A 24097-nucleotide genomic window follows, 5' to 3' on the forward strand; every position below is an offset into this window, starting at 1 on the left:
GATGAAGACTGTGAGCCCCCCGTGGACAACCTGATCACCTTGTATCCCCCTCAGTGCTTAGAACAGTGCTTGGCACATAGTAAGCGCTTAACAAATGTCATTATTTATATTTATTTTGTTAATGATGTGCATTCTGACAACTTTGACCCCCGTCTCCATGTCTTGCTTTGTTGTCCGTCTCCCCCTTGTAGGCTGTGAGCCCATTGTTGGGTAGGGACGTCTCTAAATGTTGCCAACTTGTACTTCCCAAGCGCTTAGTACAGTGCTCTGCAAAATGTAAGCGCTGAATAAATACGATTGAATGAATGAACGATTGAATGTTTTGTTGTCTGTCTCCCCTGTCTAGGCCGTGAGCCTAGAAGGGGTAGGGACCGTCTCTAGATGTGGCCGACTTGGAGTTCCTCGAGCGCTCAGTACGGTGCTCTGCACACAGTAAGTGCTCAATAAATATAATTGAATGAATGAATGATTGAATGTTTTGTTGTCTGGAGTTCCTCAAGCGCTCAGTACGGTGCTCTGCACACAGTAAGCGCTCAATAAATATAATTGAATGAATGAATGATTGAATGTTTTGTTGTCTGTCCCCCCTTCTAGGCCATGAGCCTAGAAAGGGTAGGGACCGTCTCTAGATGTGGCTGACTTGGAGTTCCTCAAGCGCTCAGTACAGTGCTCTGCACACAGTAGGCGCTCAATAAATACAATTGAATGAATGAATGACTGAATGTTTTGTTGTCTGTCTCCCCCTTCTAGGCCGTGAGCCTAGAAAGGGTAGGGACCGTCTCTAGACGTGGCCGACTTGGAATTCCCAAGCGCTCAGTACGGTGCTCTGCACACAGTAAGCGCTCAATAAATATAATTGAATGAATGAATGATTGTTTTGTTGTCTGGAGTTCCTCAAGCGCTCAGTACGGTGCTCTGCACACAGTAAGCGCTCAATAAATATAATTGAATGAATGAATGATTGAATGTTTTGTTGTCTGTCTCCCACTTCTAGGCCATGAGCCCGTTGTTAGGTAGGAACTGTCTCTAGACGTGACTGACTTGGAGTTCTCAAGCACTCAGTACGGTGCTCTGCAACAGTAGGCGCTCAGTAAATACAATTGAGTGAATGAATGATTGAATGTTTTGTTCTCTGTCTCCCCCTTCTAGGCTCTGAGCCTAGAAGGGGTAAGGACCGTCTCTAGACGTGGCCGACTTGGAGTTCCTCAAGTGCTAAGTACGGTGCTCTGCACACAGTAAGCGCTCAATAAATATAATTGAATGAATGAATGATTGAATGTTTTGTTGTCTGGAGTTCCTCAAGCGCTCAGTACGGTGCTCTGCACACAGTAAGCGCTCAATAAATATAATTGAATGAATGAATGATTGAATGTTTTGTTGTCTGTCTCCCCCTTCTAGACCATCTCTAGATGTGGCCGACTTGGAGTTCCTCAGGCGCTCAGTATGGTGCTCTGCACACAGTAAGCGCTCAATAAATATAATTGAATGAATGAATGCTTTGTTGTCTGGAGTTCCTCAGGCGCTCAGTACGGTGCTCTGCACACAGTGAGCGCTCAATAAATATAATTGAATGAATGAATGATTGAATGTTTTGTTGTCTGGAGTTTCTCAAGTGCTCAGTACAGTGCTCAATAAATATAATTGAATGAATGAATGACTGAATGTATTGTTGTCTGTCTCCCCCCTCTAGGCCGTGAGCCTGTTGTTGGGTAGGGACCGTCTCTAGACGTGGCCGACTTGGAGTTCCCAAGCGCTCAGCACGGTGCTCTGCACACAGTAGGCGCTCAATAAATACAATTGAATGAATTAACGAATGAATGTTTTGTTGTCTGTCTCCCCCTTCTAGGCCGTGAGCCCGTTGTTGGGTAGGAACCGTCCCTAGACATGGCCGACTTGGAGTCCCCAAGCGCTCAGTACGGTGCTCTGCACACAGTAGGCGCTCAATAAATACAATTAAATGAATGAATGATTGAATGTTTTGTTGTCTGTCTCCCCTGTCTAGGCCGTGAGCCTAGAAGGGATAGGGGCCGTCTCTAGATGTGGCCGACTTGGAGTTCCCAAGCGCTCAGTGCGGTGCTCTGCACACAGTAAGCGCTCAATAAATATAATTGAATGAATGAATGATTGAATGTTTTGTTGTCTGTCTGCCACTTCTAGGCCATGAGCCTAGAAGGGGTAGGGGCCGTCTCTAGACGTGGCCGACTTGGAGTTCCTCAGGCGCTCAGTACGGTGCTCTGCACACAGTAAGCGCTCAATAAATATAATTGAATGAATGAATGCTTTGTTGTCTGGAGTTCCTCAGGCGCTCAGTACGGTGCTCTGCACACAGTGAGCGCTCAATAAATATAATTGAATGAATGAATGATTGAATGTTTTGTTGTCTGGAGTTTCTCAAGTGCTCAGTACGGTGCTCAATAAATATAATTGAATGAATGAATGACTGAATGTATTGTTGTCTGTCTCCCCCCTCTAGGCCGTGAGCCTGTTGTTGGGTAGGGACCGTCTCTAGACGTGGCCGACTTGGAGTTCCCAAGCGCTCAGCACGGTGCTCTGCACACAGTAGGCGCTCAATAAATACAATTGAATGAATTAACGAATGAATGTTTTGTTGTCTGTCTCCCCCTTCTAGGCCGTGAGCCCGTTGTTGGGTAGGAACCGTCCCTAGACGTGGCCGACTTGGAGTCCCCAAGCGCTCAGTACGGTGCTCTGCACACAGTAGGCGCTCAATAAATACAATTAAATGAATGAATGATTGAATGTTTTGTTGTCTGTCTCCCCTGTCTAGGCCGTGAGCCTAGAAGGGATAGGGGCCGTCTCTAGATGTGGCCGACTTGGAGTTCCCAAGCGCTCAGTGCGGTGCTCTGCACACAGTAAGCGCTCAATAAATATAATTGAATGAATGAATGATTGAATGTTTTGTTGTCTGTCTGCCACTTCTAGGCCATGAGCCTAGAAGGGGTAGGGGCCGTCTCTAGACGTGGCCGACTTGGAGTTCCTCAGGCGCTCAGTACGGTGCTCTGCACACAGTAAGCGCTCAATAAATATAATTGAATGAATGAATGCTTTGTTGTCTGGAGTTCCTCAGGCGCTCAGTACGGTGCTCTGCACACAGTAAGCGCTCAATAAATATAATTGAATGAATGAATGATTGAATGTTTTGTTGTCTGGAGTTTCTCAAGTGCTCAGTACGGTGCTCAATAAATATAATTGAATGAATGAATGAATGAATGTATTGTTGTCTGTCTCCCCCCTCTAGGCCGTGAGCCTGTTGTTGGGTAGGGACCGTCTCTAGACGTGGCCGACTTGGAGTTCCCAAGCGCTCAGCACGGTGCTCTGCACACAGTAGGCGCTCAATAAATACAATTGAATGAATTAACGAATGAATGTTTCGTTGTGTCTCCCCCTTCTAGGCCGTGAGCCCCTATTGGGTAGGAACTGTCTCTAGATGTGGCCGACTTGGAGTTCCCCAAGCGCTCAGTACGGTGCCCTGCACACAGTAGGCGCTCAATAAATACAATTGAATGAATGAATGAATGATTGAATGTTTTGTTGTCTGTCTCCCCCTTCTAGGCCGTGAGCCCGTTGTTGGGTAGGAACCGTCCCTAGACGTGGCCGACTTGGAGTCCCCAAGCGCTCAGTACGGTGCTCTGCACACAGTAGGCGCTCAATAAATATAATTGAATGAATTAATGAATGAATGTTTCGTTGTGTCTCCCCCTTCTAGGCCGTGAGCCCGTTGTTGGGTAGGAACCGTCCCTAGATGTGGCCGACTTGGAGTTCCTCAAGCGCTCAGTACAGTGCCCTGCACACAGTAGGCGCTCAATAAATACAACTGAATGAATGAATGAATGATTGAATGTTTTGTTGCCTGTCTCCCCCTTCTAGGCCGTGAGCCCGTTGTTGGGTAGGGACCATCCCTAGATGTGGCAACTTGGAGTAGCGCTCAGTACGGTGCTCTGCACATAGTAGGCGCTCAATAAATACAATTGAATGAATGAATGAATGATTGAATGTTTTGTTGCCTGTCTCCCCCTTCTAGGCCGTGAGCCCGTTGTTGGGTAGGAACCGTCCCTAGACGTGGCCGACTTGGAGTTCCCAAGCGCTCAGTACGGTGCTCTGCACACGGTAAGCGCCCACTAAGTAGGACCGACTGGCCGGATGGGTGAACAAATCGCCTGCTTATGGCGGTGGTGATGGCGAACGAGCTGAGGGAGGGAGGTCGTTGGCCACACTCAAGATGGCGGCCCGGGCTCCCCTCAGCGCGGCGCGGCCCGGCCTGGGCGCGGACGGCGCATGCGCAGCGCGGGGCCCGGGCCCGCGGCCGGCACAAGATGGCGGCGGCGGCGGCGCTGCTGCCGGGGAGGCCGAGGCGGAGGCGGCCGAGCGCGGCGTTGCCGAGACCCATCCGGGCAGGTGAGGACCCCGGGGCGGGGCGGGGGGCAAGGAGGAGCCTCTCCCGCCGTCGCTTCCGCCGTCCCCCGTTGGCGCCGGGGCCGGAGGGGCGGCGGTGAAGCCAGGCCGCCGCCGCCTCAATGGCGGCCTCCTCCTCCTTCTCTTCCTCCTCCTCCTTCTCCTTCTCCAGTCTCCTCAGCTCGGGGGGGGCGGGAGCGCGCCAGGCAGGGCGGGGCGCGGGCGCGCGCCGGTGCCCACTGCGCCTGCGCGGCCCGCCCTGGTTGGGCGGGGGCGGGGGGGACTCCCACCCGCGCCTGCGCCCACCGCGCATGCGCGGCCCGCCCTGGTTGGGCGGGGGCGGGGGGACTCCCCCTCGCGCCGGCGCCCACCGCGCATGCGCGGCCCGCCCGGGTTGGGCGGGGGCGGGGGGACTCCCCATCGCGCCGGCGCCCACTGCGCCTGCGCGGCCCGCCCTGGTTGGGCGGGGGCGGGGGGACTCCAGCTCGCGCCGGCGCCCACTGCGCATGCGCGGCCCGCCCTGGTTGGGCGGGGGCGGGGGAATCCCGCTCGCGCCCTCCACTTCCGGTCCAGCTAAGCGACTTCCGGTCCGGCTGCCCACTTCCGGTGGGGCCGACTCCCTCAGCGTCGCTTGACCATTGTCTGTGTGTGTTTCCCTCCTCCCCCCCCAGTCGATCAATCAATCAATCAATCGTACTTATTGAGCGCTTCCTGTGTGCAGAGCACTGTACTAAGCGCTTGGGAAGTCCAAGTTGGCAATGTATAGAGCCGTAGCACCTCAGAGCGGGGGGTACTTATGTACTTGTGTGACCATGGGCAAGTCACGTAACTTCTCTGAGCCTCAGTTCCCTCATCTGTAAAATGGGGATGAAGACTGGGAGCCCCACGGGGGACAACCTGATCACCTTGTATCCCCCCCAGTGCTTAGAACAGTGCTCTGCACATAGTAAGCGCTTAACAAATGCCATTATTATTATTATTATTACTTACTGAGCGCCCCCCCCCCTCGGTTAGACTTGGGCCCTGCCCTCCAGGAGCGGCTCCCCTGCGCGAAACCCTGCGCTGAGCGCTCTGGGGAGCGTCCAGTACACCGGCTACTGGGGACGCGCCCTCCCCAGCGCTTAGCACAGTGCACGCGGTTGAATGAGTGAATGACACCCTGGGCGTCCACGAAGCGCCTTCATCATCATTTTTATTTATTGAGCGCCTACTGCGTGCAGAGCACTGTACTAAGCGCTTGGGAAGTACAGTACGCTTAGTACGGTGCTCTGCACATAGTAAGCGCTCACTAAGTACGATTTATGATGATAAGCATTTAATTCCCATTTTATAGATAGGGAAATTGAGGCACAGAGAACTTGAGTGGCTCTCCCAGGGTCACACGACAAACAAGTGGGGGAGCCGGGATTAGAATCCAGATCTCTTGACCCTGTTGTTCATTTTCATTGCGTGGGAAGCTTTTCCTTTCGTTTCATGCTTTCATGGGAAGCAGCGTGGCTCAGTGGAAAGAGCCTGGGCTTTGGAGACAGAGGTCATGGGTTCAAATCCTGGCTTTCCCAGTTGTCAGCTGGGTGACTTTGGGCAAGTCACTTAACTTCTCTGGGCCTCAGTGACCTCATCTGTAAAATGGGGATGAAGCCTGTGAGCCCCCTGTGGGACAACCTGATTGCCTTGTAACCTCCCCAGCGCTTAGAACAGTGCTTTGCACATAGTAAGTGCTTAATAAATGCCATCATTATTATTATTATTATTATTATTATTATTATTATTATTACAAGTTGGCAACATCTAGAGACGGTCCCTACCCCTCAACGCTGTGCTAAGAGCTAGGGACAGTCTGTCCGATCAGTTACCACGGGGGTATTTTAGAGGCGCTTACTATCAGTCAATCAGAGAAGCAGCATGGCTCAGTGGAAAAAGCCTGGGCTTTGGAGTCCGAGGTCATGGGTTCAAATCCCGGCTCCACCACTTGTCAGCTGGGTGACTTTGGGCAAGTCACTTCACTTCTCTGGGCCTCAGTGACCTCATCTGTAAAACGGGGATGAAGACTGTGAGCCCCACGGGGGACAACCTGCTCACCTTGTAAATTCCCCAGCGCTTAGAACAGTGCTCTGCACATAGTAAGTGCTTAATAAATGCCATTATTATTATTATTATTATAATCAATCATGTTTACTAAGCGCTTACTGTGTGCAGAGCACTGTACTAAGCGCTTGGGAAGTCCAAGTTGGCAACATATAGGGATGGTCCCTACCCAACAGTGGGCTCACAGTCGAGAAGACTTACTACACGGCGGCGTTGGTCCCTCTTTATTGAGAAGCAGCGTAGCTCAGTGGAAAGAGTGGAGTCAGAGGTCATGGGTTCAAATCCCGGCTCCGCCAATTGTCAGCTGGGTGACTTAGGGCAAGTCGCTTCACTTCTCTGGGCCTCAGTTCCCTCATCTGTAAAATGGGGATGAAGCCTGTGAGCCCCCCTGTGGGACTACCTGATTACCTTGTACCGCTTCCGGCGCTTAGAACAGTGCTTTGCACCTAGTAAGCGCTTAATAAATGCCATCATCATTGCTGCATTGCACTTTCTAAGCACTTAGTACAGATAGAGCTCAGCGCTTAATAATAATGATAATGATGACATTTATTAAGCACTTACTATGTGCAAATCAATCAATCAATCGTATTTATTGAGCGCTTACTGGGTGCAGAGCCCGCCGTCGATCAGTAGCATTTGTTGAGCTCCTCCCGTGGACGGGGCACTGTACTGGGCGCCCGGGAAGGTCCAGGGAGGATCCAGGCCTCGTCGACCGTCGGATAAGCCCCAGCTGTCCCCGGTGGCCCCTCCCCAATTCCCCCAGTTCCACCCTGGCCGGGAGGCGTCTACCCCATCTCCCCTCCTCGCTGGGGAGAAGGCCCGGCCCAAGGCTTGGGCCTCCTTCGGAGAATGATCGGAACTCCTCCTGCCCCTCCTCATTCACTCATTCAGTCATATTTATTGAGCGCTTACAGTGCTTAAAGCACCCCCTCCTCCTCCTTCTCTCTTTCCCCTCCTCCCTCTCCTCATTTTCGTCCTCTTCACCCTCCTTTTTTCTCCTCCCTCTTTTCTCTCTTCTCCTTCCTCCTCCTTCTCCATGCCCTCCTCTGCCTCCTCTTTTTCCTCCTCCCTCTTCTCCCTTTCCTGCTCCTCCCTCACTTCTCCCTCTCCTTCCTTTTTTCCCCTCTTGCCCATTCTCCCTTCCCTTTCCCCTTCTCCCTCTCCTTTCCCCTCCTTCCTTTCCTCTCTTTCCCCCTTTCCTCTTTTTCCTCCTCCCCTTCTCCCTTTCCTCTTTCCCCTTCTTTCCCTTTCCCCTCCTCCCTTTCCCCTTCTCCATCTCCTCTTCCTCCCTCTTTCGTTTCCTCTTCCTCCTCCTTCCTCTCCTTTCCCTCCTCCCTTTTCTGCTCCTCCCTCTCCTCTTTTCCCCCCTCCTCCCTATCCTCCCTTTTCCCTCCTCCCTCTCCCCTCTGTCCCCCTCCTCCTTCCCTGCTCCTCATCTCCCCTCCTCTTTCCCCCCTTCCCTCTCCTCTTCCCCCTTCCTCTTTTTCCTCCTCCCCCTCTCCCTTTCCTCTTTCCCCTCCTCCCTTTCCCCTTCTCCCTCTCCTCTTCCCCCCTTTCTCTTTCATTTCCTCTTTCTCCTCCTTCCTCTCCTTTTCCTCCTTCCTTTTCTGCTCCTCCCTCTTCTCTTTCCCCCCTCCTCCCTATCCTCCCTTTTCCCTCCTCCCTCTCCCCTCTGTCCCCCTCCTCCTTCCCTGCTCCTCGTCTCCCCTCCTCTTTCCCCCTCCTCCCTCTCCTCTTCCCCCCTTTCCTCTTTTTCCTCCTCCCCTTCTCCCTTTCCTCTTTCCCCTTCTTTCCCTTTCCCCTTTCTCCTCCTCCCTTTCCCCTTCTCCCTCTCCTCTTCCCCCCTTTCTCTTTCATTTCCTTTCTCCTTCCTCTCCTTTTCCTCCTCCCTTTTCTGCTCCTCCCTCTTCTTTCCCCCATCCTCCTTTTCCCCTTCTCCCTCTCCTCTTCCCCCCTTTCTCTTTCATTTCCTCTTTCTCCTTCCTCTCCTTTTCCTCCTCCCTTTTCTGCTCCTCCCTCTTCTTTCCCCCATCCTCCCTTTTCCCACCTCCCTCTCCCCTCTGTCCCCCTCCTCCTTCCCTGCTCCTCGTCTCCCCTCCTCTTTCGTTCCCTCCTCTCTCCTCCCCTCCTTCCCCCCGCCCGGGCGTGGGGGTCACAGAGGGTAGTGATGGGGTCCTTCGGCCTCGAGGCCCGGCCCTCCCCGCCCCCCCGTCCACCTGGTGTCTGTGTGTGTTTGTGAGTGTGTACGACGGGTTGAGGGGGGGAGGCAGGCCCCGGGGGGGGCCGGGAGGCGGGTGGGCAGCGCGGCTGAGGACCGTCTGCGTGCCAGGCAGAGCGCGGATGCTGAGAGATGGCCAATGAGACCCAAGGCAGCCCCAGGGACGAAGCGTCTCTGGTGGGCCACAGCCCCGGCACCTCCAGTCAGAGCCAGCCCAGCTCCCCCAAACCCGTCCGATTGGTGCAGGATCTGCCAGGTAACCCCCCGCCGTCCCCCGTCCCCCAAACCGCCGCGGGCGGCACCCCGCAAAACCCGCGGGTCGGCCCGGGCCGCCTCAGGAAAGAGCGCCTCCCGACACCGCGTCCGGCCCGCTCGCCTCCTCTCTGCCCCGTTGCCTAGCATGGACGGGGCAGATGCTTGCCCGATTCAATAACGGTCGCGATTAAATGACGACGCGGCCCCGCGTGCTCCCTTCCCGTCCCAAACCGATTCCGGCGTCCGGGGTGACCCCGACCGGGGGTCAGAGGTCAGGGGCCCACCCCTCGGTTGGAACCGCCTTCGGAGGCCGGGCCCGGCCCCGCCGCCCGTCGGGCGGGCGGCTTCCCTTCCTCCGGGCCTCGGTTGCCCCCTCTGGAGAACGGGGCCGGCCTCCGGGTGGGGCGGGGGCCGTGCCCGACCTGGAGGTCCTCCCTCCCGCCCACCTGTGCCCACCCCCCGGCCCAGACGGGCTGGTACAGGCAGGCTGGGAGAAATGCTGGAGCCGGCGAGAGGCCCGCCCTTACTACTTCAACCGCTTCACCAACCAGTCTCTGTGGGAGGTGCCCATCCTCGGGCAGCACGATGTCATCGTGAGTGGCTGGGGGGGAACCGGGGGGCTGGGGGTGGGGGACCGGCGTGGCCGGCCGTGACCCCGCCGGTCCGGCCCTCTTCCCCCTCCCCAGTCGGACCCCTTGGGGCTGAACGCGGCCCCGCTGCCCCCGGACGCGGGCCCCGCCGACTCGCCCGCGGACAAGCCCGCGGAGAAGCCCGGGAAGAGGAGGCTCTCGGAAGAGATCCAGCCCGCCGGCAACGGCGTCAAGAAGCCTAAGGTGGGTACGGGCCGGGGCGGGAGAACGGGAAACCGACTCATCCGATGCCCGCCGCCGCCCTGAGCGCCCGCTCCGTTCCCAACACGCCGGACCGGGCGCCTCCGGAGTCCGGGGGGCCGCGCCGAGTGGATGATCAGCGGAGGGGGCTTCGCGACCCTCCTAAAATCCCACTGGAGGCGGGAGGTGTCCGGGGAGGGGGCCGATGATGATAATAATAATAATAATGATAATAATAATAGCAGCGGTGGTACTTGCGCAGCGCTTACCGTCCTAAGCGCTGGGGGAGACTCGAGGTCGTCAGGCGGTCCCCCGTGGGGCTCCCAGTCTTCGCCCCCGTTTTCCAGACGAGATCAGAGGCCCGGAAAAGCTAATCAATCAATCAATCAATCGTATTTATTGAGCGCTTACTATGTGCAGAGCACTGTACTAAGCGCTTGAATCGGCTTAATCGGCTCGCCCGCGGGCACACGGCCGTCAAGTGGTGGAGCCGGATTGGAACCCACGACCGCGACGGATCAGTCAGCCCGTCGGCCGTATTTATCGAGCGATTATCCCGTGCAGGGTACTGTACTGAGCGCCCGGGAGGGGCCGGCTAGAGAAGCGGCGTGGCTCGGTGGGAAGAGCCCGGGCTTGGGAGTCAGAGGTCGTGGGTTCTAATCCCGGCTCCCCCACGTGTCTGCTTTGTGACCTCGGGCAAGTCACTTAACGTCTCTCGTCTGGAAAATGGGGATGAAGACCGTGAGCCCCCCGTGGGACAACCCGATCACCTTGCCACCTCCCCAGCGCTTAGAACGGTGCTTTGCGCGTAGTAAGCGCTTAACAAATGCCATCATCATTATTATTATTATTATTATTATCTTCTGTACAACAGAACTAGCCGACGAGTTCCCTGCCTGTGACGAGCTTACAGTCTAGAGAGGAAGACGCGTTACTACGAATAAATCATTTGTAATCTGTAATCGTGAGCTTACGGTCTAGACGGGAAGATAGGCCCGACTCCGAGCAAAGAAGTGATTTGTGACGTGTAGCTCAAGTGATGAGAATAACCGTGGTATTTGCTAAGCGCTTACTGCGTGCCCGGCGCTGTACTGAGCACCTGCGGCGTATCCAGGCAAATCGGGTGGGTCGGGGAACCGAGGCCCGGAGAGGGGAAGCGACCCGCCCCCACGGCGGAGCCGGGATTAGAACTCGTGACCTTCCGACACCCCCCCCCCAGGCTCGTGCTGTATCCGCTACCCCATCAGCGCTTAGAACAGTGCTTTGCACATAGTAAGCGCTTAACAAATGCCATTATTATTATTATTATTATGCTGCTTCCTCGCGTGCACACGAAGACGTACTTAAAAACGTGTCCCCGAGTGCCGCGGGGTCGGGGCGAACGTCAAACGTCCCGAGGGCGGAGTGCGAGCCGGGGAAAGGAGGGCTCAGTCATCATCCTCATCATCAATTGTATTTATTGAGCGCTTACTATGTGCAGAGCACTGTACTAAGCGCTTGGGAAATTGGCACTTCCAGTCAGGGAAGGCCTCTCGGAGGAGAGGCTCCGAAGGCGGAGAGAGCGGTGGTCCGGCTGGCCGTGGGTGGGCGTCGTCCAACTGTACTTCCCAAGCGTCCAGTACGGTGCTCCGCACATAGTAAGCGCTCAATAAGTACGGTGGAGTGAATGAACTTTTAGACTGTGAGCCCACTCTTTTAGACTGTGAGCCCACTGTTGGGTAGGGACTGTCTCTATATGTTGCCAGTTTGTACTTCCCAAGCGCTTAGTACAGTGCTCTGCACACAGTAAGCGCTCAATAAATACGATTGATGATTGATGACGAACGTGGAGGGGGAAGGAATCCCTGAGGAGGTGGGGAAGGGGTTGGCGGGAAGGCTCGGAGGCCGGGAGTGTCCGTGTGGGTCCGAGTGGTTAAGGAGACGGATCCCGCGGGAGGCGAGCGGAGATGTCCCGCGGCGGAGAGGGAAAGCCGGGAACGTCCGCGCGGAGGTGGGATTGGAAGCGGTGGGAGGGGACGAGGAGTTCTCCGAGGGGACCCCCGAGGGACCCCCCAGTTCGGGAGCGGGAGGCAGGGGGAGGAGCCCGCGCGGCCACGGGGATGAGGGGAGAACCAGGAGAGGACGGAGGCGGCGGAGCCGAGGTTCGATAACGATTTGAGAAGCCGCGCGGCTCAGTGGAGAGAGCGTGGGCTTCGGAGTCCGAGGTCATGGGTTCAAATCCCGCCTCCACCACTTGTCAACCGTGCGACTCCGGGCAAGTCGCTTCACTTCTCTGGGCCTCAGTTCCCCCCTCTGTAAAATGGGGATGAAGACTGGGAGCGCCCCGTGGGACAACCTGATCACCTTGTAAATTCCCCAGCGCTTAGAACGGGACTGTGCACGTAGGAAGCGCTTAGTAAATGCCATTATTATTATTATGATTCCGGGAGGAGGGGCGACGGTCCACGGCTCCGGAGGCAGCCCCGGGGGGGTCGGGGAGGATCCGGGTGGAGTAGACGCCGCTGGATCCGGGCCTTTTGATATTGGCCCCACCCTCAACCCCGCCACACTTACGTGCCAATCTAGGACAGGGATTCAGTTATTTATTTTCGGGTACGTCCTCCCCAGCTCCCCGTGTCGGCCCGCTCTGCTCCATCGTCCTCTCCCAAGCGCTCAGTCCGGCGCCGGGCACACAGAGCGCTCAGTAAATGCCACCGAGGACGCCGTGACGATAAGCAGCGCGGCTCAGCGGAAGGAGCCCGGGCTTGGGAGTCCGAGGTCACGGGTTCTAATCCCGGCGCCGTCAGTTGTCAGCCGGGTGACTTTGGGCGGGTCGCCTCACTTCTCTGGGCCTCAGTGACCTCATCTGGAAAATGGGGGTGAAGACTGGGAGCCCCCCGGGGGACAACCTAATCATCGTCATCATCATCAATCGTATTTATTGAGCGCTTACTATGTGCAGAGCACTGTACTAAGCGCTTGGGAAGTACAGATTGGCAACCCATAGAGACATCACCTCCCCAGCGCTTAGAACAGTGCCTTGTGCGTAGTGAGCGCTTAATAAATGCCGTCATTATTATTAGAATTATAAATTGGCCAAAAAGGGGTCAAAGGGCAGTTTCCACGGAGCGAAGGGGGCCGGATCGGAGGCGGGGCAAGGAGAGGACCCATCCCGGGAGTTTGGAGAGGAGCGCACGGGAGAGATCCGGGGAGAGCGCGCTCTCTTCTCGGAGAGAGGCGGCGGATCTTCCTCGCCGCTTCCCGACCCGGGGATCCCCCCGGCCCCGGATCGGCCGGCGGTACCCCTCGTCCCGGGAACCGCCGGGTGGCCTCGGAGCACCCCCGCCACCCGGACTCGGTTTCCCTGGACCGCACCGAAGCGGGTGGCTTCGGCGTGGCGTCACCCTTCCGTCGGCCCCGCGCTCGGTACGGCCCCTGAGTGGGACCGCGTCCGTCTCTCCTCAGGTGGACGCCCCCGGGCCCCCCGCCCAGCCGGTGCCCGGCTCCCCCGCGGTGCCCGCGGCGCCCGGGCCCCCGACCCCGAAGGGCTGGAGCGCGGCCCCCGAGGACAAGCAGCAGGCGGCTCTCCTGCGTCCCACCGAGTGAGCGGCGGGCCGTGGAGGGTGGGGGGCCCCGCCGGCCCCCGGCCCCCCGTCTGACGGCCCCCCGGGGACCCCCTCCCTCCCCGCCAGGGTCTACTGGGACCTGGACATCCCCACCAACGCGGTGATCAGGCAGCGGGGGCCGGCGGAGGCCCTGCCCCCGCACCCCGAGGTGGAGCTGCTCCGCTCCCAGCTCATCCTCAAGCTGCGCCAGCATTACCGCGAACTCTGCCAGCAGCGCGAGGGTAAGGCGGCCTCCCCGCGCCCCCCACCCACCCCCCGGGGGGGGGCCTCCGCCGTCCTGACCGGGGGTCCCCCCCCGCCAGGCATCGAGCCGCCCCGGGAGTCCTTCAACCGCTGGATGCTGGAACGCAAGGTGGTGGACAAAGGGACCGACCCGCTGCTGCCCAGCGACTGCGAGCCGGTGGTGTCCCCCTCCATGTTCCGGGAGATCATGAACGACATCCCCATCAGGTGCGGACCCCGGGGCCGGTGGGGGGGGGGGGCGCGGGAGGCGGGCGGGGAAGGGCGCCGAGGGAACCCCCTCCGTCCCTTCTGCGGCCGCAGGTTATCGCGCATCAAGTTCCGGGAAGAAGCCAAGCGGCTCCTGTTCAAGTACGCCGAGGCCGCCAAGCGACTCATCGAGTCCAGGTCGGGACGGGCCCCCCGGTCCCCGCGGGGAGCCCCGGGGCGGGACGCCCGCGGCGGGGGGCGGGCGGGGAGAGCCGACCCCTCCGCTGTCCCCCAGGAGGGCCTCCCCGGACAGTCGCAAGGTGGTCAAGTGGAACGTGGAGGACACCTTCAGCTGGCTGAGGAAAGACAGCTCCGCCTCCAAGGAGGACTACATGGTGAGGGGGGCGGCGGAGGCGGCGGGGGGCGGGCGGGGCGGGCGGGGGGCCGCCCCGGCGGACCGCCTCTGGGGTCCCGCAGGACCGGCTGGAGCACCTGCGGAAGCAGTGCGGCCCCCACGTGTCGGCCGCCGCCAAGGACTCGGTGGAGGGCATCTGCAGTAAGATCTACCACATCTCCCTGGAGTACGTCAAGCGGATCCGCGAGAGGCACCTCGCCATCCTCAAGGAGAACGACATCTCGGGTACGGCCCCCGGGGAGGGGCGGCGGGGCGGGCGGGCCGCCCGGCAACGGGGCGGCCGCGCTCGCCGAGGCGTGGGGCGCTCGGAAAGTCCGGGGGGAGACGGCCCCCGCCCGCCCCGGGCTTACGGTCGAGAGGCCGGGAGACGGACGGACGGCGAGAGGAGGGAACGGACGGCGACGCAGATGAAGAGATGGGCGTTAAGGGAGATAGAACTGGGCAGACGTACAGGAGAATAATGAGGATGGGATTTGCTGAGGTGTTTCCCTGCCGAGAGCTCACCTCCTCCAGGAGGCCTTCCCAGACTGAGCCCCTTCCTTCCTCTCCCCCTCGCCCCCCTCTCCATCCCCCCATCTTACCTCCCTCCCTTCCCCACAGCACCTGTATATATGGATATATGTTCGTACATATTTTTTGACCCCATTTATTTGTTTATTTAATTTATTTGTACATATCTATTCTATTTATTTTATGTTGTTAGTATGTTTGGTCTCTGTCTCCCCCTTTTAGACTGTGAGCCCACTGTTGGGTAGGGACCGTCTCTAGATGTTGCCAATTTGTACTTCCCAAGCGCTTAGTACAGTGCTCTGCACGTAGTAAGCGCTCAATAAATACGATTGATGATGATGATGATTTGCTAAGCGCTTACTACGGGCAAAGCACCGTTCTAAGCGCCGGGGGGATACAGGGTGATGGGGTTGCCCCACCTGGGGCTCACGGTCTTAATCCCCATTTGACAGACGAGGTAGCCGAGGCACAGAGAAGTGCCAAAAGTCACCCAGCTGACAGTTGGCGGAGCCGGGATTCGAACCCGTGACCTCTGACCCCAAAGCCCGGGCTCTTTCCACTGAGCCACGCTGCTTCTAGGAGATAAAGGAGATAGAACTACCGATACGCCCGGACGTACGGGAGAGCGATAACGAGGGTGTCGGTTAAGCGCGTACTCTGAGCGCTGGCGTAGATGCAGGGCAATCCCCCGTGGGGCTCGCGGCCTCCATCCCCGTTTTCCAGACGAGGGAACTGAGGCCCAGAGAAGCGAAGCAGCCGGCCTCGAGGTCAGCCAGCAGACAATAATGGGGGTGGTGACGGTATTCGTTAAGCGCTTGCTCTGTGCCAGGTGGCGGAGCTGAGATTCGAACCCACAGCCTCTGACTCCCGAGCCCAGCCTCTCGTGGCCGACGCCGCATAGGGATGGTGTCTCTGGGCCCGCTCTCCGCCCCCTCCAGCCGAGGCCCTTCTGAAATCCCATCTCCTCCGGGATTTTCCCTGAGAGGCGGTAAGCGCTCAATAAATACGATTGTATGAGTGCATGAATGGGCCCGGTCCTGTGTCCGGGGTTCAATCAATCAATCAATCAATCGTATTTATTGAGCGCTTACTATGTGCAGAGCACTGTACTAAGCGCTTGGGAAGTCCAAATTGGCAACATCTAGAGACGGTCCCTACCCAACAGTGGGCTCACAGTCTAAAAGGGGGAGACGGAGAACAAAACCAAACATACTAACAAAATAAAATGAATAGATAGGTACAAGTAAAATAGAGTAATAAATATGTACAAACATGTCATCATCATCATCATCAATTGTATTTATTGAGCGCTTACTATGTGCAGAGCACTGTACTAAGCGCTTGGGAAGTCCAAATTGGCAACATCTAGAGACGGTCCCTACCCAACAGTGGGCTCACAGTCTAAAAGGGGGGAGACGGAGAACAAAACCAAACATACTAACAAAATAAAATGAATAGATAGGTACAAGTAAAATAGAGTAATAAATATGTACAAACATGTCATCATTATCATCATCAATTGTATTTATTGAGAGCTTACTATGTGCAGAGCACTGTACTAAGCGCTTGGGAAGTCCAAATTGGCAACATCTAGAGACAGTCCCTACCCAACAGTGGGCTCACAGTCTAAAAGGGGGAGACGGAGAACAAAACCAAACATACTAACAAAAGAAAATAAATAGAATAGATAGGTACAAGTAAAATAGAGTAATAAATATGTGCAAACATATCATCATCATCAATCATATTTATTGAGCGCTTACTATGTGCAGAGCACCGTACTAAGCGCTTGGGAAGTACAAATTGGCAACATATAGAGACAGTCCCTACCCAACAGTGGGCTCACAGTCTAAAAGGGGGGAGACGGAGAACAAAACCAAACATACTAACAAAATAAAACAAATAGAATAGATAGGTACAAGTAAAATAGAGTAATAAATATGTACAAACATATATACATATACCAATCATATTTATTGAGCGCTTACTATGTGCAGAGCACTGTACTAAGCGCTTGGGAAGTCCAAATTGGCACCATCTAGAGACAGTCCCTACCCAGCAGTGGGCTCACAGCCTAAAACGGGGAGGCGGAGAACAAAACCAAACATACTAACAAAAGAAAATAAATAGAATAGATATGGACAAGTAAAATAAATAGAGTAATAAATATGTACAAACATATCATCATCATCATCAATCATATTTATTGAGCGCTTACTATGTGCAGAGCACCGTACTAAGCGCTTGGGAAGTCCAAATTGGCAACATCTAGAGACAGTCCCTACCCAACAGCGGGCTCACAGTCTAAAAGGGGGGAGACGGAGAACAAAACCAAACATACTAACAAAAGAAAATAAATAGAATAGATAGGTACAAGTAAAATAGAGTAATAAATATGTACAAACATATATACATATATCAATCATATTTATTGAGCGCTTACTATGTGCAGAGCACCGTACTAAGCGCTTGGGAAGTCCAAATTGGCAACATTTAGAGACGGTCCCTACCCAACAGTGGGCTCACAGTCTAAAAGGGGGAGACGGAGAACAAAACCAAACATACTAACAAAAGAAAATAAATAGAATAGATAGGTACAAGTAAAATAGAGTAATAAATATGTACAAACATATATACATATATCAATCATATTTATTGAGCGCTTACTATGTGCAGAGCACCGTACTAAGCGCTTGGGAAGTCCAAATTGGCAACATCTAGAGACGGTCCCTACCCAACAGTGGGCTCACAGTCTAAAAGGGGGAGAACGGAGAACAAAACCAAACATACTAACAAAATAAAATAAATAGAATAGATATGTACAAGTAAAATAGAGTAATAAATATGTACAAACATATCATCATCATCAGTCATATTTATTGAGCGCTTACTATGTGCAGAGCACCGTGGGAAGTACAAATTGGCAACATTTAGAGACGGTCCCTACCCAACAGTGGGCTCACAGTCTAGAAGGGGGAGACAGAGAACAAAACCAAACATACTAACAAAAGAAAATAAATAGAATAGATATGGACAAGTAAAATAAATAGAGTGATAAATGTGTACAAACATCTATACAGGTGCTGTGGGGAAGGGAAGGAGGTAAGATGGGGGGATGGAGAGGGGGACGAGGGGGAAGGCCTCCTGGAGGAGGTGAGCTCTCAGCAGGGCCTTGAAGGGAGGAAGAGAGCGGATGAGGAAACCGAGGCCCGGGGCCTCCGGCTCGGACTCCGGGGTCCCGCGCGCCGACCCGCTCCGGCTCGCGGTCGAGCGAGCGAGCGTCCGGTCGCCTGGGCGGGCGGGCCGCGGGGTGGGCCGGGGCCTGAGACGGTCGGTCCGTCCCCCTGGCCCCGCAGAGGAGGTGGAGGCGGGCGAGGTGGAGGAGCGGCTGGTCTACTGCTACCCGGTGCGGCTGGCGGTGCCCTCCCCGCCCTTGCCCGGCGTGGAGCTGCACATGGAGAGCCACGTGGCCTGCGTCGTGCGCTACAAGGGCGAGGTGGTCCGCGTCAGCCGGAGCTACTTCAGCAAGCTGGTGAGGCCCGGCGGCGGCGGCGGCGGCGGCGGCGGGCGGCGGGGGCGGCCGGGCGGGCGGGCGGGCACCGTCTGACCGCGGCCCCCGTCGCCCGGGCAGTGGCTCCTCTACCGCTACAGCTGCGTCGACGACTCGGCCTTCGAGCGCTTCCTGCCGCGGGTCTGGTGCCTCCTCCGCCGCTACCAGGTAGGCGAGGGGCGGGCGGGCGGGCGGGCGGGCCGCGGGGGGCTCCGGGCCGGGGGGCCGGCCGCCCACCGCTCCGTCCCTCCCTCCCTCCCGCAGATGATGTTCGGGGTGGGGCTGTACGAGGGCACGGGCTTGCAGGGGGCCCTGCCCGTGGCCGTGTTCGAAGCCCTGCACCGGCTGTTCGGCGTCAGCTTCGAGTGCTTCGCCTCGCCCCTCAACTGCTACTTCCGCCAGTACTGCTCCGCTTTCCCGGACACGGACGGCTACTTCGGCTCCCGGGGGTGAGAGAGACGCCCCCCCCCCCCCCCCGCGACGGGGGCGCGGGGAGGCCGCTCGCTCCCGGCCCCTCGGGCGCGCCTGCGGTCCGGGCCGCGTTCCCGGCTTTGGGTACCGCTCTGCTAATGTTATAACGACGGCATTTATTAAGCGCTTACTACGTGCAAAGCGCCGTTCTGAGCGCCGGGGAGATTACGGGGTGATCAGGTGGTCCCACTGGGGGCTCACCGTCTTCATCCCCGTTTGACAGATGAGGTCACTGAGGCCCAGAGAAGTGCAGTGACTTCATCATCATCATCAGCGATCGTATTTATTGAGCGCTTACTATGTGCAGAGCACTGTACTGTTGGGAAGTACAAATTGGCAACACATAGAGACAGTCCCTACCCAACAGTGGGCTCACAGTCTAAAAAAAAAAAGTGACTCGCCCAAAGTTACGCAGCTGACAACCGGCAGAGCCGGGATTTGAACCCATGACCTCTGACTCCAAAGCCCGGGCTCTTTCCACTGAGCCACGCTGCTTCTCATATATGTTGCCAACTTGGACTTCCCAAGCGCTTAGTACAGTGCTCTGCGCGCAGTAAGCGCTCAATAAATACGACTGATTGATTGATTGCTAATAACATCAGTCTGGGCCATGTTCCGAGCTTTGGGTACCGCTCCGCTCCGGAAGCAGTTGCTAATGTTATATGTTGCCAACTTGTACTTCCCAAGCGCTTAGTACAGTGCTCTGCACACAGTAAGCGCTCAATAAATCCGATTGATTGATTGCTAATAACAATAACGCCATTTATTAAGCGCTTACTACGCGCCAAGCGCCGTTCTAAGCGCCGGGGAGGTTACAAGGTGATCAGGCTGCCCCCCGTCCCAGGCTTCATCCCCATTTGACAGGTGAGGGAACTGAGGCGCGGAGAAGTGAAGTGACTGGCCCAAAGTCACCCAGCTGACAAGTGGCGGGGCCGGGATTTGAACCCGTGACCTCCGACTCCAAAGCCTGGGCTCTTTCCACTGAGCCACGCTGCTTCTCTAATAATAGTACTTAATAATAATACTAATAATAATCGTGGTATTTGCGAAGGGCCTACTGGGGGCCAGGCAGTGTTCCGAGCGTTGGGTACCGCTCCGCTCTGGAAGCCCTTAATAGTAATCATCAATCGTATTTATTGAGCGCTTACTGTGTGCAGAGCACTGTACTAAGCGCTTGGGAAGTACAAATTGGCAACATATAGAGACAGTCCCTACCCAACAGTGGGCTCACAGTCTAGTAATAATAATAATGGCATTTACTAAGCGCTTACTATGTGCAAAGCACTGTTCTGAGCGCCAAGGAGGTTACAAGGTGATCGGGTCGTCCCACGGGGGGCTCACAGTCTTCATCCCCATTTTGCAGATGAGGGAACTGAGGCGCAGAGAAGTGAAGTGACTGGCCCAAAGTCACCCAGCTGACAATTGGCGGAGCCGGGATTTGAACCCATGACCTCCGACTCCAAAGCCCGGGCTCTTTATATGTTGCCAGCTTGTACTTCCCAAGCGCTTAGTCCAGTGCTCTGCACACAGTAAGCGCTCAGTAAATGCGATTGAATGATTGATTTCCGCTGTCACGCTGCTTCTCTAATAACAGGACTTAATAATAATACTAATAATAATCGTGGTATTTGCGAAGACTGGGGGCCCGGCCCTGCTCTGAGCACTTAGCAATAATAGTAATTGCGGTGTCCGTTAGGCGCTTATTACACGCCACGCGTTGTCTGAGCGCCGAGGGAGATACGAGGTCATCGGGTCGGACGCGGTCCCCGTCCCTCCTGGGGCTCCCCCGACGCCCATTTTCCGGAGGCGGGAGCCGAGGCCCGGACGAGTGAAGTGACTCGTCCAAGGTCACGCGGCGGCCGGGCGGTGGAGGCGGGATTAGAACCCACGACCGCGCCGCCTCACAGGCGGTAGTGCCTCGTTTTCCCTCACTGCGGTTTAGTCGGGGGCGCGTCTTCCGCACGGCGGTACTTACTGAGCGCTCGCCGTCCACCGGGCACGTGGGAGAGGACGGCACGGCCCGTCTCCGGCCTACGAGACGGCGGCGGCGGCGGGGAAAATCGGGGAAGGCCCCTCGGAGGAGATGGGCTTTGGAATAAAGCTTCGAAGCCCTCTAGACCTTACGCGATGCGTGCGGGGGACTGTACTAAGCGCCAGGGAGAGTTCAGTAGTGCCCCTCCGGCGCTGACCTTCTCCCGTGCCTCAGTCGCACCCGCCTCACCTCCGACTCCCGCCCCACGTCCGCGCTTGGTCTTTCCTAGAGAAGCGGCGGGCTCGGGAGTCCGAGGTCACGGGTTCGAATCCCCGCTCCGCCGCTAGTCAGCTGTGTGACCTCGGGAAAGCCACTTCTCCGTGCCTCAGTCCCCCCATCTGTAAAAGGGGGATGAAGACTGTGAGCCCCCACGGGGGACAACCTGATCACCCGGCGCTTAGAACAGTGCTTGGCACGTAGTGGGCGCTTAACAAATGCGGGGGACCGCAGCCCCCGGCGCTTAGTACTGCAGAGCGCTCCGTAAACCGTGACCCACGTCGGGAGAGCGGGAAGGGGCCCGCTTTTCCGGGCCTCGGATGGGAAACGGGGATGGAGCCCGTCATCCCAAACCCGTCACCTTTTAGACCGTGAGCCCACCGTTGGGTAGGGACTGTCTCTATGTGTTGCCAGTTTCTACGTCCCAAGCGCTTAGTACAGTGCTCTGCACGTAGTAAGCGCTCCAATAAATACGATCGATGACGACGGTCACCCCTCATCGCCCCCGGCGCCTGGCCGCGTAGTAAGCGCTCGACCGATCCCGCCGCCGTCGTCACCGTTATCGATCATCGCCGATCGTAGTTGTTGAGCGCTTCCTATGTGCAGAGCGCTGTACTGAGCGCTTGGGAAGTACCGATTAATGATAATAAATGGCAAAGATGGACGGACTGATCGCGGCCTGTCCCCGATCGATTAGGCCGTGCCTGGATTTCTCTCCGCTGAGCGGGTCCTTTGAAGCCAACCCCCCTTTCTGCGAGGAGCTGATGGACGCCATGGTGTCTCACTTCGAGGTGCCGGGGTTTGGGGGGGACGGGGCGGGCGGCGGCCGGGGCGCGGGGGGCCGTCCGGGCGGCGTCCCCTCACCCCCGGGGGCGTCTCCCACAGAGCCTCCTGGAAGGCTCGCCCGAGCCGCTGTCCTTCATCGTCTTCATCCCCGAGTGGCGGGAGCCGCCGACGCCGGCCCTGACCCGCATGGAGCGGAGCCGTTTCAAACGGCACCAGCTGATCCTGCCCGCCTTCGACCACGAGTACCGCAGCGGCTCCCAGCACATCTGCAAAAAGTGAGGAAGCGCGGGGCCGGGAGGGTCCCGGGTTCTAATCCCGACAGCCCCGGGCCGGGGGGACCCCGCGCCCGACTCCGTTTCGCTCCGCTCCCCCCCACCCGGCACGGTGACGAAAACTAATAGTATTGTCCATCGTATTTATTGCCAATTTGTACTTCCCAAGCGCTTAGTACAGTGCTCCGCACATAGTAAGCGCTCAATAAATATGATTGGTTGATTATTGAGCGCTTACCGTGTGCGGAGCACTGTACTAAGCGCTTACGGCGTTTATTAAGCGCCTACTATGTGCAAAGTGGCGTTCTAAGCGCTGGGGACGATACAAGGTTGTCCCCGGCGGGGGGGCGTTCGTAGGCTTCATCCCCGTTTTCCGGATGAGGGAACCGAGGCCCAGAGAAGTTGTGACTTGCCCAAAGTCACACGGGTGACTGGGGGCGGAGCCGGGATTCGAACCCGCGACCTCAGACTCATTATTGTTAATAATGGGACTCGGTGAGGGTAAGGAGCCCACTGTTGGGTAGGGGCTGTCTCTATATGTTGCCAATTTGTACTTCCCAAGCGCTTAGTACAGCGCTCTGCGCATAGTAAGCGCTCAATAAATATGATTGATTGATTAAGGAAAGGCCGAGCGCATTACGGCACGTCGTGTAGAGCAGCAGCGCGGCTCAGTGGGAAGAGCCCGGGCTTTGGAGTCGGAGGTCGCGGGTTCCAATCCCGCCTCCGCCAATTCAATCAATCGTATTTATGGAGCGCTTCCTGTGCGCAGAGCACTGTACTAAGCGCTTGGCAAGTCCAAGTTGGCAACATCGAGAGACGGTCCCTACCCAACAGCGGGCTCACAGCCTCACAACTGTCAGCTGGGTGACCTGGGGCAGGCCACTTGGCTTCTCTGGGCTCACGGTCGCAACTGTCAGCTGGGTGACCTGGGGCAAGCCGCCTCTGTGGGCCTCAGTTCCCTCATCTGTGAAATGGGGATTTAGACTGCCAGCCCCGCCGTGGGACAACCTGATGGGCTTGTGTCCCCCCCAGCGCTTAGAGCGGCGCTTTGCACATAGTAAGCGCTTAACAAATGCCATTATTACTACGGGAAAAGGCCCGGCGCGGAGACCCCCCGCGCCCCCCGGCCGGCCGCGTGACCTTGGCCGAGCCCCCCCACCTTGGCCCGTTTTTCCGCCAGGGAGGAGATGCACTACAAGGCGGTTCACAACACGGCCGTGCTGTTCCTGCAAAACGAGGCCGGCTTCGCCAAGTGGGAGCCCACCCCGGGGCGGGTCGAAGAGCTGAGCGCCGCTTACCAGCGCGCCGCCCCCCGCGCCAAGGACCGCGACCAGAGCACCAGCCGGGACGTCGCCTCCGCCTGATCGCGGCCCCCCGAACCCCGCCGCGGCCCCTGTGAATAGCCCCGTCCCCCCCCCCCGCCGACTCCCCCGGCCCCCCGTCTTACGTGTATAAAGAAAATGCCGAAACCCCCGACGACCTTGTGGCCGGGTGCTGCGTGGGGCGGGAAGGAGCCGGGGGTCCCTTTTGGGGGGCGCCGGGGCGGGCGGGCGGACCCCGCTTCCGGCCCTCGGGGGCTCGGCTCGGCCACGCTTCGATCCCCTCCTTTCCCCCCGCGGGACCCCCTCGCCCTCGGTTCGGACCCCCCGGTCTGGACTTCGAAGTCACGGGTTCTAATCCCGCTCGCCGGCTGCGTGGCTTGGGGCGAGCCACTTCACTTCTCGGCGCCTCGGTTGCAAAATGGGGGTTAAAACCGGGCCCCCCACCGTGGGACAAGCTGATCACTCTGTATCCCCCCGCCCAGCGCTTAGAACAGCGCTTGGTACGCAGTAAGCGCATAACAAATACCATCGTTATTATTATTATTGTTATTATTAGTCCAGGCTCTGCCACTTGTCAGCTGTGGGGCTTCGGGCAAATCACTTTGCTCCTCTGGGCCTCGGCTCCCTCGTAATAATAATAGCACTATAATTATATTATTATATATTATATTATAATTAATATATTATC

At 57.1% G+C, this 24097-nt stretch overlaps 1 protein-coding gene across 2 annotated transcripts; it reads left to right on the forward strand.

Moving 5' to 3' along the window:
- Positions 1–4327: 4327 nt before the first annotated feature.
- On the forward strand, positions 4328–23528 carry PCIF1 (phosphorylated CTD interacting factor 1). Of its 2 annotated transcripts, none has more exons than XM_038750504.1 (16): positions 4328–4413; positions 8832–8972; positions 9440–9564; positions 9658–9804; positions 13246–13382; positions 13473–13627; positions 13709–13856; positions 13950–14033; positions 14131–14230; positions 14313–14475; positions 18117–18292; positions 18392–18478; positions 18575–18759; positions 21727–21820; positions 21915–22090; positions 23268–23528. In XM_038750504.1, exons 2-16 carry the CDS (start codon positions 8849–8851, stop codon positions 23449–23451), a joined length of 2085 nt encoding a protein of 694 aa, XP_038606432.1. In that variant the 5' UTR covers positions 4328–4413; positions 8832–8848; the 3' UTR covers positions 23452–23528. The 2 variants fall into 2 exon arrangements, with proteins under 2 accessions (XP_038606432.1, XP_038606431.1); XM_038750503.1 differs by having other exon boundaries at positions 4329–4413; positions 8828–8972.
- Positions 23529–24097: the final 569 nt, after the last annotated feature.

The sequence above is a fragment of the Tachyglossus aculeatus genome, chromosome 8, assembly GCF_015852505.1.
Source record: "Tachyglossus aculeatus isolate mTacAcu1 chromosome 8, mTacAcu1.pri, whole genome shotgun sequence".
Taxonomy (NCBI): domain Eukaryota; kingdom Metazoa; phylum Chordata; class Mammalia; order Monotremata; family Tachyglossidae; genus Tachyglossus; species Tachyglossus aculeatus.